Below are 16,707 nucleotides of genomic sequence, written 5' to 3'. Positions count from 1 at the left end.
TACCAGTGTACAGGCGTCAGTCAAATTTCTATCAGAAGTAACCACTGCAACTTATTGTAGATCCTACATACACCTAGCATATTGACTTAGATTTGTGGTCAAAACTTATACATGCATGATGCAAAACCATTAAAAACACTTGTACTTTCAAATTCATAGCGTGGGATGAAATCCTTAGGTTTTGATGTCTTTTTTTAGTAACGTGCTTTCAAATCTACAGCCAAATACCAAGTACCTGCTCTTAGAGTAATATTCTGCCAGTCATTTTCGCGTTCAATCAATGATGACATTATTATGGACCTGCTTTAGCTTTAATTATTTATATACGACACTTACCTTCTCGTATGGAATACAAAGACAATTACATATGCATTTAGTAAAAAACTTAGGAAAATAATCTCACCGTTAAATAGGAAGTCGTCTGCCAAGGATGTAAAAGAAATTTTATTTATTGAACTGTGGCGCAAGGGCATGGAACTGTGAAATTTCAAAAGTTGTTTGTTTTATTTTCTTTTTATGAAATGTCGAGATTTATTTTTTTTTTTTTTTGCTAAATCCAGTAATATGGTAAATATTTACAAGTGATTTAATCTACTTTCTAATTGCTGTATTAATCTATAACCAGATGTCGCTGCATTTATAATTCATATGAATACCACATAGCACGCTTTATGCTCTTCGCATTTCTGTCAAAATCTGACATTGCTTCAGTACAGTATATTCATGTGATTCCATTCCATATCATTTTGCAATCTGCTCTTATATGGGGTGTGTCTGTACAACTGATTGTTAAATCGGGAAAAAAAAAACTATTTTACACATTATTTCTATGTTTTGTCCCTGCAAATCTATATTCGAATCCCAATACCAAATTATTGCCAAAGAAATTAAAATTGTTGTTTACATTTACGATAAATGAACAGAAATGGAATTGCTTATAAACTCGTATTCCCAGGAAGGAAACAACGATTTTAAATCCCTAAATTATATTCACTATATTCAAAATGTTGTTCAATGAACACAATATAAGTCTATACATACAACTATTCACATGAACTGTCGAGGGTTGCTCTAGCTTAGTTATAGTTTACGATACAAAAAAACACCAACTTTGACAACTACTTACTAGTAGCAAACCGCATAACGGGTTTCAATTTAGAAGCACTTATTAGTCTATTCACCTTACTATTGTATCTATATCTAAACACACAGTAAAAACCCCGAACCGAAAAGAATAGAAACGAAATCATCCATAAGGCACTTTAGTTCAATCAAATATTTATCAAATGATCGCCTCACAGATTGTAGAACCCGGTTTTTACCACAATATGAGACCTAACCAGCCTTCAGCCGTGGTCGATCACGATTCTCTGTTGACAGTGTGTGGGCGAAAAGAGGACTCGGAAGGAGAGATACCTTGAAAGCTTTTCTAATACTCGCTACCATCAGCACATTCATCTATTTATTTACGTTGAGCTTTGCAAACGGTACCGGGATTTGGAAAGTCGAACTTTGACCGCATTTTCTTGCACCGCCATACCTCGTTGGTGGGTTAGGATCCAACAACAATAAAGGGAAGTTTCAACCCACCATTCTAAAAGCGCTGTTAAAACTATGAGATGTAGAAAAGTAACGGGGCGAAAAGTTTTTCATGCACTTGACTGTTTAGAATATGTCTCTTCGTAAATACGGTCATAGTCGCAAACGACGTAATGGGTAAAGTAGCAAGGAAACATCTTTCCTGGACTGCTTTTTAAATTGATAAAATTAATAGTTCTTTGAAAGTTTAGAGTGAATACTCTGTTATCTTTACCATGTTTCAAGGATGAATGGTATCGGTTATCCAAATATGGTTTCTGCAGAATTTTGGTAGCATATAAACAAAAAAACCTAAATTAATCCACCTAGCGGTCAGACCCAGCCTTTCTCATTCAAACTTTGATTTGTAAAAATAGATTTACATGAACGCTTCAATCCAATAAATGTATATTCACTCTTTAGGTTGATGTTGTAATCTATTCATATAAATATGTAGTCCGGTCTGTCTGTCTGTCTGTCTGTCTGTCTGATCCATATAGGCTCGAAAACTACCAAACCGTTCGACGTGAAAATTTGTATGTAGCGGTTTTTAGTGCCGATAAAGGTTCCTATGACAGTTTGAGACCCCTCCCTCTTCTGGAAAGGAGGGGTCCAATACAAATGAAAGATACATTTCTGCACAACTCAAGAACAAACCAAGCAAATGAAACCGAATTTGGCATGTGGATGTTTTAAAGGGTAAAAAATATGTCCATAATGGTTCGACGCCCATCCCTCTTAAGGAAGCACATGTGTCTGCACAAATTTCTGCACATCTCGCGAACTAATCAACTAAATGGAACCATATTTGGCAGGTGCATGTCTTTAGTGGTAACAAATGATACACAGCTGCTGAAATCGACCCCAGACCCCGTTTTGGATTCTAGGTTGGCGACTTCCGGTTCCTGGGAAACAGCGGAAAATGATCGAATTACACCCAATATGGGTGTTTCTTCAACCAGAATGACGCTCAGAGGCCAGAAATTATTTTAAATACCATTTTGAAATCCAAGATGGCGACTTCCGGTTTATGGAAAACAGCCTAAAATAACCAAATATCATCCAATATGAGTATCTCTGGAACCAGAATGATGCAATGAGCTAACAATTGACCTCAGGCACCATTTTGAATCGCTAAATGGCAACTTATAGGAAACAGTCGAAAATGACCAAATAATACTCAACATGGATATTTCCGTAATCGAGATGATGCATAGAAACCAAACATTGACCCTTGACACCATTTTGAATTTAAAGACGACCACTGTTAGTTTCCGGAAAACAATCAAAATAACTAAATACCTCCCAATATGACTATTTCCGGTGTCAGATTGATGCCAGAAAATTTGCTGAAAATGACCGAATACCACCCAATATGAATATATTCAGAATTAGGGCGATGTACAGAAGCCAAAAGTCGAGGATGTTGTCATTTCGATAAAACCAATCATTTCAAATGATTTGTCTTTTGACTTTGATCATATCCTATGGCTTTTGACTTTGATCATATCGTGCATTTGCAGACTTCAAACAAACCGCAAGGGATCAATGAACTTGGAACGTTCAAATAGTACGACACCACATTTAAATTATGTTGAGGCCACATACATCGATCAAGGCAGGTATAGTTTCAAATAGCCTTTGAATTTCTTTTCCTTCCATAACCTTTGAGCTACATATCAAATTGTTATGAAGTTTGTTATTTGTAAGTTTGAGAGATAACTTGTTCGTATGACACTAGTTATGTTCAAATTAGTCATGTAATCTTTTAAATAATAGGCTTTCGTTGTTTTGATAAAAATTTAATACATAACAATGGCTTAAGTTCAATTATAACCAAATGAAATGGGAACGTATAGGGCAGCCAAACTTCGAAACCACGTGTTCAATCATAATTCATCGGTTAACCCTTAACTAGCCCGCTCATTTGATATTAATATTGATCAAATCGGTTGTGTAGTTTCTGAGATAATGAAGTTTCGTGATTTCCACATTTCGGTACTTTACAGACGAAGTTACAGTCCGATTACAGTAAAATTCAATAGGGTGTTACGAGGCAGCTAGACTTATTAGTTGACACTAATTCTGTAGAAATCGGGTCAGACATCACTGAGAAAAGTGAGTTAGTTCAAGTAGTCTTCGGAATATGTTCCTTTTCATAGCTGGATTTCACATTTTTAAACATAACAGGCAAAGTAATAGTCTGATCGCAAAACAAATCAATAGGGTCTTATGGGGCAACTAGACCTTCCATTTGACACTGATTTTATTAAAATCGGCTCAGCCATCTCTGAGAAACATGAGTGAGATTAAGTAGTCTTCAAAACACGTTACTTGTCATAACTTTTGAACCACAAGTCCAATCTTCATGAAATTCAAAATTTAAGGGTTTTTCAGGTAGCCCGTTCATTTGAATCTAATTTTGTTCAAATCGGTTGTGTAGTTTTTTAGATAATGAGGTTTCATGATTTTTACATTTTGATACATAACCTCCAAACTAAACATCCGAATACAATGAAATTAATTAGGGTCTTATGGGACAACGAGACCTTTCATTTGCAATTAATTTCATGAAAATCGGTCCAGCCATCTCTGATAAAAGTGAGTGAGTATAAAAATCTGCACACACACACACACATACACACACACACACATACACACACATACAGAAAATGCTCAGCTTGTCGAGCTGAGTCGAGTGATATATGCCATTCGGCCCTTTGGAGCACTTTTATACTTTCGGTTTTGCAAGTGATTGCTATACCTTTCTAGGAGAAAGGCAAAAATGTAACATATTTTTAACTAATCAAAAACAACTATGATGTTGTTGAATGAAACCTAAACAATAATTAGTTGCCTACAGAATTGTTCTAATAGAATTTTTTTATTATTGAAATTAAAACAAAAAAAATATTTTTTTAATAATATTAGTAACCTAATCAATCATCAAATATCAAATACATTAAACTAGTATAGGGTAAGAAACAGATTTGTCACGGATTTACAATTTTCATAAGTTGAAAAGAACGGGCTCCAGCTCTTGAACTTTGATCAATATCGACAATTTCGAAGACGGGAACGAAAACTCTGATCAACTAGCTATCTTGCGAATGCATGAAATACCGTTCACCACAGAAAAATCTTTGAAAAAAGTAAATTCGGAAGAAATCAATCAAAATTGTAGCAATTTCCTAGGTACTGAAGAAAACTCGCTGCAGACTGGATTTACGTTCGTATAACACTTTACACATTTCGAATATTTCGTTTCAGTGCACAGGAGGCTGCATAAGCTACCTTAAATTGATTGCTTACCCTAGACAGAGTTTTATAAAACATGTAATGAACTCACATAAAGGATTTTTCAATTCATCTCAAGAAGAGAAATGCCCCGGTACCGTGCCGCGTGTACTTTCTTGTATTTGGTTTCAAATAGTGGAAACCATTACCGATTTTTTTAAACTTACCTATTGCAGTCCTAGTTAACACCATGCATGCATAAACGGCTACACACATATACAGATACAACGACTAATAGTCATAATTCAAATCACTTGTTTTTCACAGTTTCACTAAGAACACTAACCATTCTTTTATTCAGTTTACCAGTCGGTTGAATTGCTAGTTTGAGTAGGTATCATTAATCTTTTTTTCTACTGGACGTTTTTCGCACACCCAATTCACTGTATGGTTCGGGTTTTTATGAAAATTCTGTGATCATTCATTCTATATACAAAAATCTTAAAATTTCAGCAAATGTTCTGAACATCAAGGACTCCTAATTTGCTCAATGTGTTACTTAATACTACGGTTGATTTTACTATGGCAAATAATCCTAGGACTAGGTTTTTATTGCCCTCCCTTTGGATAATCTTAACTTATATATCACGTAATTGATACAAAAGTCTACATCGGTTTTCTAGTTGTATTGCATTACCCTTAGCTGCTAAGTGTATTTCGGTAATAAAAAGTGCTGTTTTTAGCAGTTCATCGAATATTCCCATTTGATTTGGATGTTGATGGCAGACGGTAAGAGTCTAATTTTAAAATACGCGACTGGTTAACTTACTTTCGCTCACAGGTGATACATGGAGTATTTGGGTAAAGTTATCACTTATGGATCTACCTCTCAGTATCTGTAATTACTAGACAAAGCAAAATGGTTTTGATGTCACTCATAAAATAACCGGGTAGATATTCGATAGCTAATGAACCAGCACAGCAGTCAGTGTTGATAAATAAAAAGCAACCGGGCTAAACACCCATCGGGCGGCATTGCTGTTGGAGATTGAACTCATCACGAATTCAAGCTCGTTCAAGGCCAGCTCGTAATTCCGTGTGTAGAACTGATGAATGTCACTGATCTGAAAATAATGGCAGATAAATAACATGAGATTTGTGCATAGTAAAATTATCTGTTTTGAACCAATTAATCAATTATTCATATAAAAATAAGATTTATGGAATACAACCATTATAACCGTTATTAACCATAGAATGGCGATTATGATACCTAGAATTGTGATGCTTATATTAATTTTATGCACAACAAAAACTTTTCTTTAGCTATGGTTGTTTTACTACACTAGATATGAGTAATTTTTAATCCAGTGTTTAATAACTGAGTGTAAAACTGTTGTAGCGTATTGTTTCCACTGTAGAAGAAAAGTTTTCGGTTTTTCACTCTGGTCAGCTTTTTTTATATTTTACAATAAATACCGAGAAATATGTAATTTGAATACGTAGTTCATAATTTATAACAATTTGGTTTGAATTTCAACAATGCGTCAACGAGTAAAATAAGTGCACACGGAAAAGTTCAAGTCTGAATCAGTCAATATGCTATTTTATTTCGCTCAATTTTAGCTCGAGTTAAGATCCTAAATTAAAACTAATATGCGTTTAAAAGTCAGTGATTTGTGGTTGGGGGCGACATGCTAATGTTTTTTATTGTTATTGATTCAACAATGTTTCTAAATGGAAGTGAATCGGCCACTTAATATGTTCAGTAATCTAGACAGTGCCCAACTTATCAGTATTGATTTCTAGTTGCACTGTTTCAACTATATCAGCCTTCTGAAGAATTTTACCAATAATAGTTGTCTAACGATTTACTCATCGAATGTTCGAATCCCGGCTCGAGGGAGACTATTAGTGTCAGTGAGATCACAATTCTGTTCCATTGGTGGAAAACATTGCAGCGAAAACTGTCACAAAATTGAAAAATAAATCAAACTACCTTTATTCCACGAAAGAAACATTTGAAACAACAGTCCATTTGCAATTATGTTGAGTATTAAGCATCGCTACTTCCAGTATTTCCAACTTTGTTATATTCTTTGGAGAATGTGAAAATATGAGATAACAATACAATAAATGTGAAAGCCAATAGATTTTCTTTTGATTGAATAAAACAAAAAAAAAACTCTTTTGAAAGTTGAATATTCGTCTTAAACCGATCTGAAAGATACGCATGGACTTTTATTCATATTGTATATGCATATTAGAATGGTAGCGAAAAGTGTCATGTCAAGTATCAAAAACCGACCATGTAAATTTTGTTTATTGGCTCAAAAATGACCTGTGCAAAATTTCAACTCAATTGGATTTGGTTTGGGGGTACTTCAAAGGTAAAAAAATCACAACTTTGAGCGCTTCAAGGCATCCCTAAACCATGTCAGAAAAGCTGGAATTTTGCACAGGTCATTTTGTGGGCTAATAAACAAAATGTACATGGTTGGTTTTTGAAATTCGATGATTAAGTTTTTCTATAGAGTCATTGTCACCCTAATGCATATGGTTTAGTCATTAATATCGATTGTTTGCAGTTTACACTAGAAGTTATGTGAGAACCTCCTTGGGTCTAGAAAGGAGACATTATTACTTTCAATTTATTATTAAAATGAATTAGATATAATTGTGTTTGGCATTAGAGCACTTGCAAACACAGTAAAAAATTCCAAATATAACACGTCACGTAAATTATATTCTCATTTAAATTCTAGTTGCTTCTGACATAAACCACGATTCTGTTTGAAAATTATGTGCAATATCATTGAAATTTGCATGGAATATCATGGAATTTTCTATCATAAGCGATGGAGGAAATTACTGTGTAAATTTTACGCTGTAGAGTGGAATGCACTTAAAATATGTTCGATAGTCTGGGAAGCATACTTGAGAAGTTATCACATATATTAGGTCCAAACGATTTATGAAGCAGGAAAGAGCCATTTGATAATGTATTGCTTTCGGCATTATATTGAAGCAAGTCGAGCAAGCAATCAAGACCTGTTATTGGGTTGCGTTATTGTTGCCTGCGCGGGGTGCTATTATAATTAAACACATTTTACCGCTACACTGTTGATGTTATTGTTTGAGAACAAATACGGATAGCTCTCTACAGACCGGCTCGGTTCAATCGTTTCCAAAAGCAATATCCTGCGATGAGCTTGATTAATTATTCTCCGCTAATTCTGGTCCGATTTAATTGCTCTTCATTATCGTGTTCACGAGTTTGCCATCATATATACCAAGTCAGCGCGAAAAGGGATGGATTTATTGACTGGGGAAATCTAAATGTTAACGGAAATAGTCCTACTAAGAAGGTGTAAAATTGTATTAATGTGAAACAGCACTAGTCCAATATTTAACTTGGAACCTCATTCAGTTGATAAAAAATGGCTGTTTTTGCCCTTTTGGCAATGTTTATTAATTAAGTTAGGATACTACAGAAAACATAGAGATAGTTTTTCTGTGATTGAGTTTTTAAGTCGGTTTTAAAAATTTACGCTTTTCTTGCGTAACGAAAAACAGATTGCCAACAAAACGATTTAACATAAATAAAGAAACAATCCAAGCTGATGGCAAGTTAAATTTTATAAAAAAAAAAAACAAAAAAAGAAGATTAACAGCTCTTGCTGGTAGGAAGACTAGCTCATAACACAAACTTTGCTGTGATTAGACAGATTTAGAGATGTGAGTGTTGTTTATAAATTTAGTTTTACTTCATTCATTCGTGTTAAATCAAGCAAAACAAAGCCTTGGTGCTACATTGCCATTCGGAACTCGGGTTTCTGTTTATTATACATATGTAGACTTCGCAGCCAGCTGTTAAGTGCACGCAGGACAATTTCGGGGCTTGCGCTACGATTTTACTGACACTAGCAGTCTCTCCCGAGCCGGGACTTGAACCTACGACGACTGGCTTGTTATGCCAGCATCGTACCTCTAGAGCAGCTGGAAGGCCTGTTGTCATCAGCCATGCATTTTCCACTGATCGATAAGTGTAGACAAGCTTAATAAACGCATTAATAAACCTCATGGGGTTAACATGGTCAACATAGATATTTATTTAACTCTCAACTGGCAGATCTAGTTCTATAATGTTCAATCGATAGAATAAATCAACCTTTGTTCCTTCCTGTGATCAGCCACCATAAACTATATTAACACTCTGTTTAGTTGATGTTGGTCACTTGAAAGTAATTAATCTAATAAACGAAATAACTTAGACGAGTTTCTCTTACCTCATTCCATCCGTGCATATTTCGCGCCTGGATCATAACTTCATACACTGAGTTTGGCGATAAACCTTTTATCACATGCGACATAATAAAATGTGTTGGATCAGAGCGGGCTAATGTTGGTACTAGAATCGTGTCCTCCCAGTTTCCAGGATGTTGATACGTTTCATTCATCTGCAAAGACGAGATCCGAGTTGCGATAGAGAATGGTAAATTTTGTATGCCATTATTATAGGCGCACATCCACCATTCCATTAGTCGTATCCAACAATGTTGTAATGATGATGACGATTTGTTTCGGGATGTGAAATGTGATTTGTTCGTTGCGTTGTTATCGTCGTTGCAAGTGACCACGTCGTTTGTTCAGCATAACAGGATTGAAATGGTTCCATGGTGATAGATAAAAAAACAGTTATTGTTGTATAACTAGTTTTGAGATTGTTGTGATGTCAGTGGAAAACCTTTCATAAATAAAAACAAACAATGTACGTATTAAATAAAACAAAAATTACTGCTTTCACGATGAGGGTTCTCGATTACTACATTGAGATCCAAATCCAAATTAAACCAAATTTACCAAAAAAAACTAAACTAATATTGAGCCAACTTATAAAACTGCAGAAATGAATCATTGAAACGTGAATGGGAAAACATAGCTATCGGCAGCTCTCTCAGAACATATTCTCAATGTGTTGCACAATGCGTTGAATGTATTGGAATGCGGGACAAAGCCATTTTCGTCATTTGGAAAAAATAGTACTGATGAGAGCTATTTGCATAAATGATGAATTTTATACATGTAATCACCAAAGTGTCTCAAATATCAAATTTCTATTTTTTTATGGGATAAAACAGTTATGTAAACGTCACCGCAATGAGGTTCTATGTTATTTTCATTCAATTTATCGTTAGTTATATTTGAATACATTCTGTTATTTTAGTAAACGATGAATATTTTATGCTTTTTACACATAATTTACGTCAGTTATACATATAAATTAGTGACGGATGTTTGATACAAATTAGTTTCATAGCTGTATAGTTGGATTTACAAGGTAAATAATACCATTACAGTATATTTGAAAAATCTATATAACAAATGCACATATTGAATTACTTTAGTAAAAAAAAAAAATTTTTTTTATTTTTATCTATGAAACGTTGCACTGTGCGATGAGCAGTCAGATTGCTTCTTCTTCAGCAAAAGCATTGATAAAGACGATTGTGGGTTGATTCAAGCGCAGCACAGAACGATGATAGCAGAACCATCGTGTATTACAGATAGTCATTGTGACTAATGAAACTGCGCTAACATCCACCGTCGGCGTCTATGCCGTCCTTATGTTAGCTTCTCTAGAGCTTCCTTTGAGCCAACAAGCGATAGTGCAAAGAATCACTTTACCGGTTTCGTCTTGCAAGTGTAGCGAGCGACATTTCTTCTAAACGCTCGACAGGTCTACTCGACTAGCCGAATGAAGAGAGAACGGCAATGGAAAAGTAATTAAAGATTAATAAAATGATAAATTGCGCAAATAGAGAGAAGGACAGCTCGAATCAACGCAACGATGACTGTATTTGCCGTGGTGGCGTAGAGTAATCATCAGATTAGTTGAATCAGAGGATTGAGCGAATAATGATATTAGCATCAGATGATTAAAGGCGAAATGATGTCAAAATGTTTTCAAACTTGTAACATGAAGTTCACTATACCATTTTAGTGGAATTTCTCGATTTTCTAGTGATATTGAATAATGCATTTAAATGAAACATATTTGATAGCTAACTAGACAATAGTTTTTTCTTCATTTTTATTAGTACCACTTTACAACGTAGAACACAACCCACTAAAAACAATCGGTTTCGGAATTTGCCTTTATGATTCAAAAAAAAAAATAGAAAAAAAATGCTCACAACAAAAAATTAAAATCTCACCAACTATATAAACAACCATAAGTTTGTTAGTTTTGAACTTTGACCCTATGTTTACTCGATATTTCTCAATCAACAGATAGTGTACAGAACAGTTGAGAAGTCAAATTTAGAAATCAAAGTACCTACCATTAACTTACGGTACAGCAGCTTGATCTCGTCCAACGGTGGTATCGATTCTATGGTGTACGTCAGATTATATCGGTCGAGATGTGTGCTGTAGGCTGGTGACAAAAAATTCGCTGGCCCGGGTCGACCAGACACCTCAATATATTTTTTCGTCCGGCCGAGTGCGTTGTCCGCAACGCAACTGAAATCAAAAGATATGCGTATATTTACTTTTTTCTTCGCATTTGCAGAGTTTAGTTTGTGGAGAATGTTCCTTTAACAAAAGGAAATACCAGAGTGTAGTTTGGTTTTATCCGTCATTGAATTGTGCTTTCCTCACAATTTGTCAACTGCACAAAAGATCGAATCAACGTACTTTATATCACCATCATATTTGTTAAAAGAACATCGCGGTTGTTAGTCCAGGCACGCGATTTTTTCGATTTCGTTTGAAATCAGAACAGTACCTATGATAACTTTCATCATAGTTGTTTTTTTATTTCTTACAGTTACGTGCTCATCAAAAAACATCCTCACGTACTTAACAAGATCAGTTCATTTAATTAAAATGGATAGATGGTACATATTTATGCTTTTCGAGACCAAGATTTGTTTGCATCTTTCACTGTTTTTTGAAAGTTGTACTTTTTCCCAGTTGGGTACATTTTTCACTGCAATCAATTAGTCGATATTGTGGCGGACAGCTTCATCAGGCTGTCGTACGTACCGTACCGTCCGAGGTTTCTCATTCTCCTAAATACCATAATATCCATGTACCCAGAATCGGTTCACTTCACTATTTTTATTCGCCTGTTGAAGCAATTGAATAATTACAACTCCATGCAAAAGCACTGAATTGCTGGCATGCGTTCTACATAACAATTGTGGATAGCAAAATCTTGTTTATTTTTGTTGCCAACATGAATATTGATAGCAGTAAAAATATAGAAAATATATTAAAAAGAAAGTTGATTTTTTAAATTTCACAGCCAGTCGAATTTTATTTTAAGTGAGGTTAATATAATTGCTATCTTGTTTCAATCCTCATCTGTGAATACCTATTTCGCAGGACAAAAACAAAATTTTAACTGAAAACATGAACCAAATGAAGCTTGTGTAATGAAGCTTTTAAATACAGACTTCAATTACTAAGATTATTATTTTGATTTTTATCAACAGGTAACTTTATATGAATGCAGGACTACATCGAGCAAGAGTGTAGAAGTTTCACGATACGGCGTATCATTATGACCACTTGGTTTGACTTTTCGTTGAAAGTGGAAGATTATCCGCAAATTGAGAATTCATATCCATGGTAATGATACTTATTACACTTGAATGGTGCTGTAAATTTACTTCATTTCACGCCCTATACTTCCTTCCGGTCTAACGTTGCACGCGGACTTGAACAGATTTCTTGTTTCCATCGGTTGCTCATCCTCCGCCCTTCTTAGCTCTCGACTAGCACAAGCTAGCCGGCTTTGAATGGCAGAAAGATTTATGAGCATAAAAAGTTGAATTGAAATTTACATGATTACGCTAAGTACTATCATAAAGACGCCTTTGGCAGGCCGCGTGGTGGCTCGGTAGCACCACCAAAGAATGAAATTGGAAATGTGAAAGCATCACGATTATGCCTCCAACGACTAACGGGTAGAAAGATATCCTCTGTGGCTGTAGATACTGCCGAAGTTTCTTTTATGCCTGGTTTTGTATGCGGCACAAGAATAACGAATACATCTTTAGCTGAAAAGATCGGAAGACGGCAAACTATGTGTAAAAAGATAATAAATCCCTAGTTTAGTATGATTTATTTCTAGTTAAATTGATAGCTGTGAACCAAACAATGGAGGCTTACCTACGGATCGGCAATTATTCAGGTAGAAAACTTACTAAAAAGTACGCAGAGAAACGAAATTACGTAACATAATTTTGTGAAAGTCTTGCCATTTAGAATTACCATTAGCCATTGTTTAAAATAAAACCTAGCCCTAATTCCGCTGTTGGAGCTTGACTTTTTTATTATTTAGTCACTTCCCTTGCAGTTAATTATTGGTATACAAAGGACCATTGCGTTTTTGGAATATTCTAGTTCCAAACTTCCAATTGTTTGTTCCAATTAAAAAAATAAATATTTTTTATGCGGCAGAAAAAACTGCGAAAAGGTTCAAACGGGGGATGCCTCCCATGTAAGAAAAAACCGTCTTAGTTCGAGAAACCGTGCGAAAAAGACATGAAAATAATATCCGTGTAAAAAATTATTGTGAAAAAAGAGAATCCGGTGTATTGGTTTGGATTGTGTATCTAATGCCGGGTTTTGAAAAAGATAAATCTTAATGGCTATAATAAAACTATGAAATAACTTGCACACGTTACGAGAGGGTGTTAAACCTAAACTTTCAAACCCAATATATGAATATACGTTCTGGTAGCCGGTTCATAATCCTCAACACAGCTTTATGAATATCTTTACAACTTGAATGAGAACTTTAATGACATGAACTTGAAGTGAACTTAAGACTTCATACAAAGAATCGCTTGGAATTATATAAAACCTTGTTTGTTGGTAATCACGAACACAGACAAAAAAATGTAAATTTAAGTAGTATGAATTGATTCTATGATACAACTTAAGACTATCATCAACCCATTTAAGTTTAATTTATGTTCATATATTATTCTCTTACTTCCATGAATTAATATCAAAATTTCAATTGACATCAAACTTTAATGTTCATCCCAGGATAATTCTTTGGATAATTTTACTTTTTTACTACAGAATAAAGCAAGCCCCTCGATAACATTGTGAAATTTTATTTTTTTTTTTAGTGCTAGGGTTAAACATCATCTACCACAATTAGCACTACGCCTTTTATGTTAAGAATTTCTGGATTTCGGATGAATTTTACGTGAAATTTTTATTTTGTAATATCAGATGGATGGATTGCGCTGGTTTCTTTACGGTCTCTCTTGAGTTCTTCTTCCATCACGATACTTCGACAAAACTGTAACTAGAACTACTCTTAATCTGCACTTTATGTCTTTTGGAAAACTAATAAATTTTATGGTAGCATGGCACTAGATCAAATGCACTTTACAGCTTTGTCATCTGATGCTACTATCAAAACCGTAAACGAAATCGTTCCGTCTGAAACTTAAAGTTCTTGTTGTGCTCTCTGAGTGAGATCATTGAAGGTGATTAGTAAAGAGTGTAAATCTACTAGGTATTTCCAATGTTTTATTAAAATACTTTTCAGATTCCGTACAATATCGTGCAGACCATCGAGATTGGTTCCAACTCAAAAGTATCTTCAATGACCCTTGTGATGATTTCATGCCAGGTTTGAACATTAACAGAAAGAGAATTTAGAATTTTGAGATAATTTCTCTTGTTCGAAGTTACTACTATTTTTAATTTATTTCACATATCATCATAAATAGTGAATAACGCATTGAAGAAAAACATAAACTTTCAGAGGCATTCTAAAACCTTCCCAAGAAGTCCTGAATTTAATTTATTATAATGCAGTATGTTGCTGTGTAAAAACTAATAAGCTCCAGTACGACTCTAAAAACCTTTCTTAAAATATGTTCACGACTTTTAAGCGTAGAAATTGGGAATTGCCGATACTTTGCAGGGAAACTAAACGAGGCTCGGTAAAGAAGAGTAATAGAGTCTATAAAAATAGGCATGTAGAGAGAAAGGCAAATGTATTAAAGTCCGTCACTGACCACTTTAATAAAAAGTACCTTCGTTTTCTGTTTAAGTTTTTAGAGATGCAGAGGTAAACTCGGTCTCTGACAACAACGGCTGTAACACTTCCCTTTTACCTTTTCTACCGACTGTAAGGACGTAGCCGGCGTCATGATTGATTTTTACAAAGCGGAAGCTACTGAATTGTTGGATATTGAAGATGATAAATTAATGCAAAATCGCCATCTATACGTGTTTCTTTGTGTAACTTAACTAGCTGAGATCTATCAGAAGAAGCAACTATGAAATGTGCGGTCATTCAAGCTCAAGTCCGTTTTTGTTAGACAGTGAATTTGTTTCAATTTACTTTTAAATGCTGCAACAGAACATCAAAATCGATTAACTGCAAATAAGTAAAAATGTACGCCGAAAGAGATTGCCGAGGACATTGGATGTCATTAGGCAACAGTCTATCGCATCGAAAAGTCTTGACAGGATGGCCCTAAGTAGTAACAGCGGGAAGCGGATTTGAAAACTTACCTGTAATTACCAAAGTCAGACTGTTGAAAATTTCTGATGTTCAGTGTGTACTTGTCGCCTTTGGAGTACATAGATCTTCGATCGGTGGGATCCAGTAGAAATGAATTTTGGTACCATAGCATCTGTGGATTATTAGCAGAAAGTATACAGAAAGTGAATATAAAAAAACAGTTGGTACCGCTGCTGAACTGAGTATGACTAAAGTGTAATTGAAACAGTATTTACAATAAAAATAAGTTAACCCCATTTACCAGTAGAAGTGTAAGAATGTGTATTCATAATATATTTTCAATAGTTTCGCTGTGGTTTCATACTGAATTGTTGGTTTGACGACTCAGGATTTTAATTAAACCACCATGGCACAGCAATGCAACCAACAAACACTAGGGAGAGCGAGAGGAGTAATTTAATAACAAAATAATGATAAAACTTACAATATAAAGTTTATATGTGCCATTTTGATGAAAATACAAATGTCATCTGCTAAATACTTCTTTCAAAAAAACTTTTTGTAAAAAAAGAGAATAAAAAGCAATCAAATTGAGTAATAATTCCAATCCTTTGGATTTTTTTCCTCTAGTATAACTCAGCTTATCAGCTCTGATCTCAAACCCTTTAAAGGAAAAAAATCACAGGAGGGTTGTGTGCAAAGCCACGACCGCAATGATGAAGTAGAATACTTTTACAAGAAAGAAAACCTGGCTGCTTGCGTGTCAGTCATTTTTTTTAATTTGTTGTTCAATTCAATATCGGATAAGATACCGATCACATCTTGGCGTTATCACTGACAGTGTGAATAAAGTATTTCTTGTGATAAAATAAACAGTGAAAAGCTGATTTAACACTCAAAACTAGACGGCTCATGTGTTGTCAAAATGAGTCAACTTTTCATTGAATGCATTTACTAGACTACATTTCACTAAAGTGCCTCACTGCTTCAGCTGCTATCGATGCTAAACCCGCTGCAACTGCTTTGGTCCATGCCAATGTTTTGGCCGCTATACGCTGCTATTGGTATCCGCTGTCCTTGCATCAGCTGGCCCAGCTGCTATCGATGCTGAGATCCGCTGCAACTAGTGCACTATCCATTGCTACGCCACAGCTGTGGCCGCTATCCGTCTGGTATCCACTGCACTGCTACTGCTGTTGCTAAGGGAGACTGCTGTTGTCGCTGTCTAGAACCATTATGAGCGGCTTCGACTGAAACAGGCTCTTATATAGGGATGAAAAACCTATCGATAGTAGTAGGAAACCATCGATAACTATCGATAGCCATTTTAGTCGATAATTCCCATCCTTACTCTTATACAGACAAATATCAAATTTAAAATGGAA

General features: G+C 35.0%; 1 protein-coding gene across 12 annotated transcripts in view; it reads right to left on the bottom strand.

Annotated features, from left to right (window-relative positions):
* Positions 1–504: 504 nt before the first annotated feature.
* The window catches only part of LOC129720673 (limbic system-associated membrane protein), a 67,962-nt gene continuing 51,759 nt past the window's right edge, over positions 505–16,707 (bottom strand). For all 12 annotated transcript variants that reach the window (XM_055672199.1, XM_055672202.1, XM_055672200.1 and 9 more), the window contains exons 9-12: positions 15,373–15,494; positions 11,160–11,340; positions 9,105–9,275; positions 505–5,939 (exon numbers count right to left, since the gene is read on the bottom strand). In XM_055672199.1, coding sequence (XP_055528174.1) covers positions 5,781–5,939; positions 9,105–9,275; positions 11,160–11,340; positions 15,373–15,494 — 633 coding nt within the window. In that variant the 3' untranslated portion in view covers positions 505–5,780. The remainder of the gene's footprint in view (positions 5,940–9,104; positions 9,276–11,159; positions 11,341–15,372; positions 15,495–16,707) is intronic.

The sequence above is a fragment of the Wyeomyia smithii genome, chromosome 2 (genome assembly GCF_029784165.1).
Source record: "Wyeomyia smithii strain HCP4-BCI-WySm-NY-G18 chromosome 2, ASM2978416v1, whole genome shotgun sequence".
In the NCBI taxonomy this organism is placed as follows: Eukaryota; Metazoa; Arthropoda; class Insecta; order Diptera; family Culicidae; genus Wyeomyia; species Wyeomyia smithii.
The sequence above is the reverse complement of the archived record's forward strand: the minus strand, read 5'-3'. Positions and strand labels throughout refer to the sequence as shown.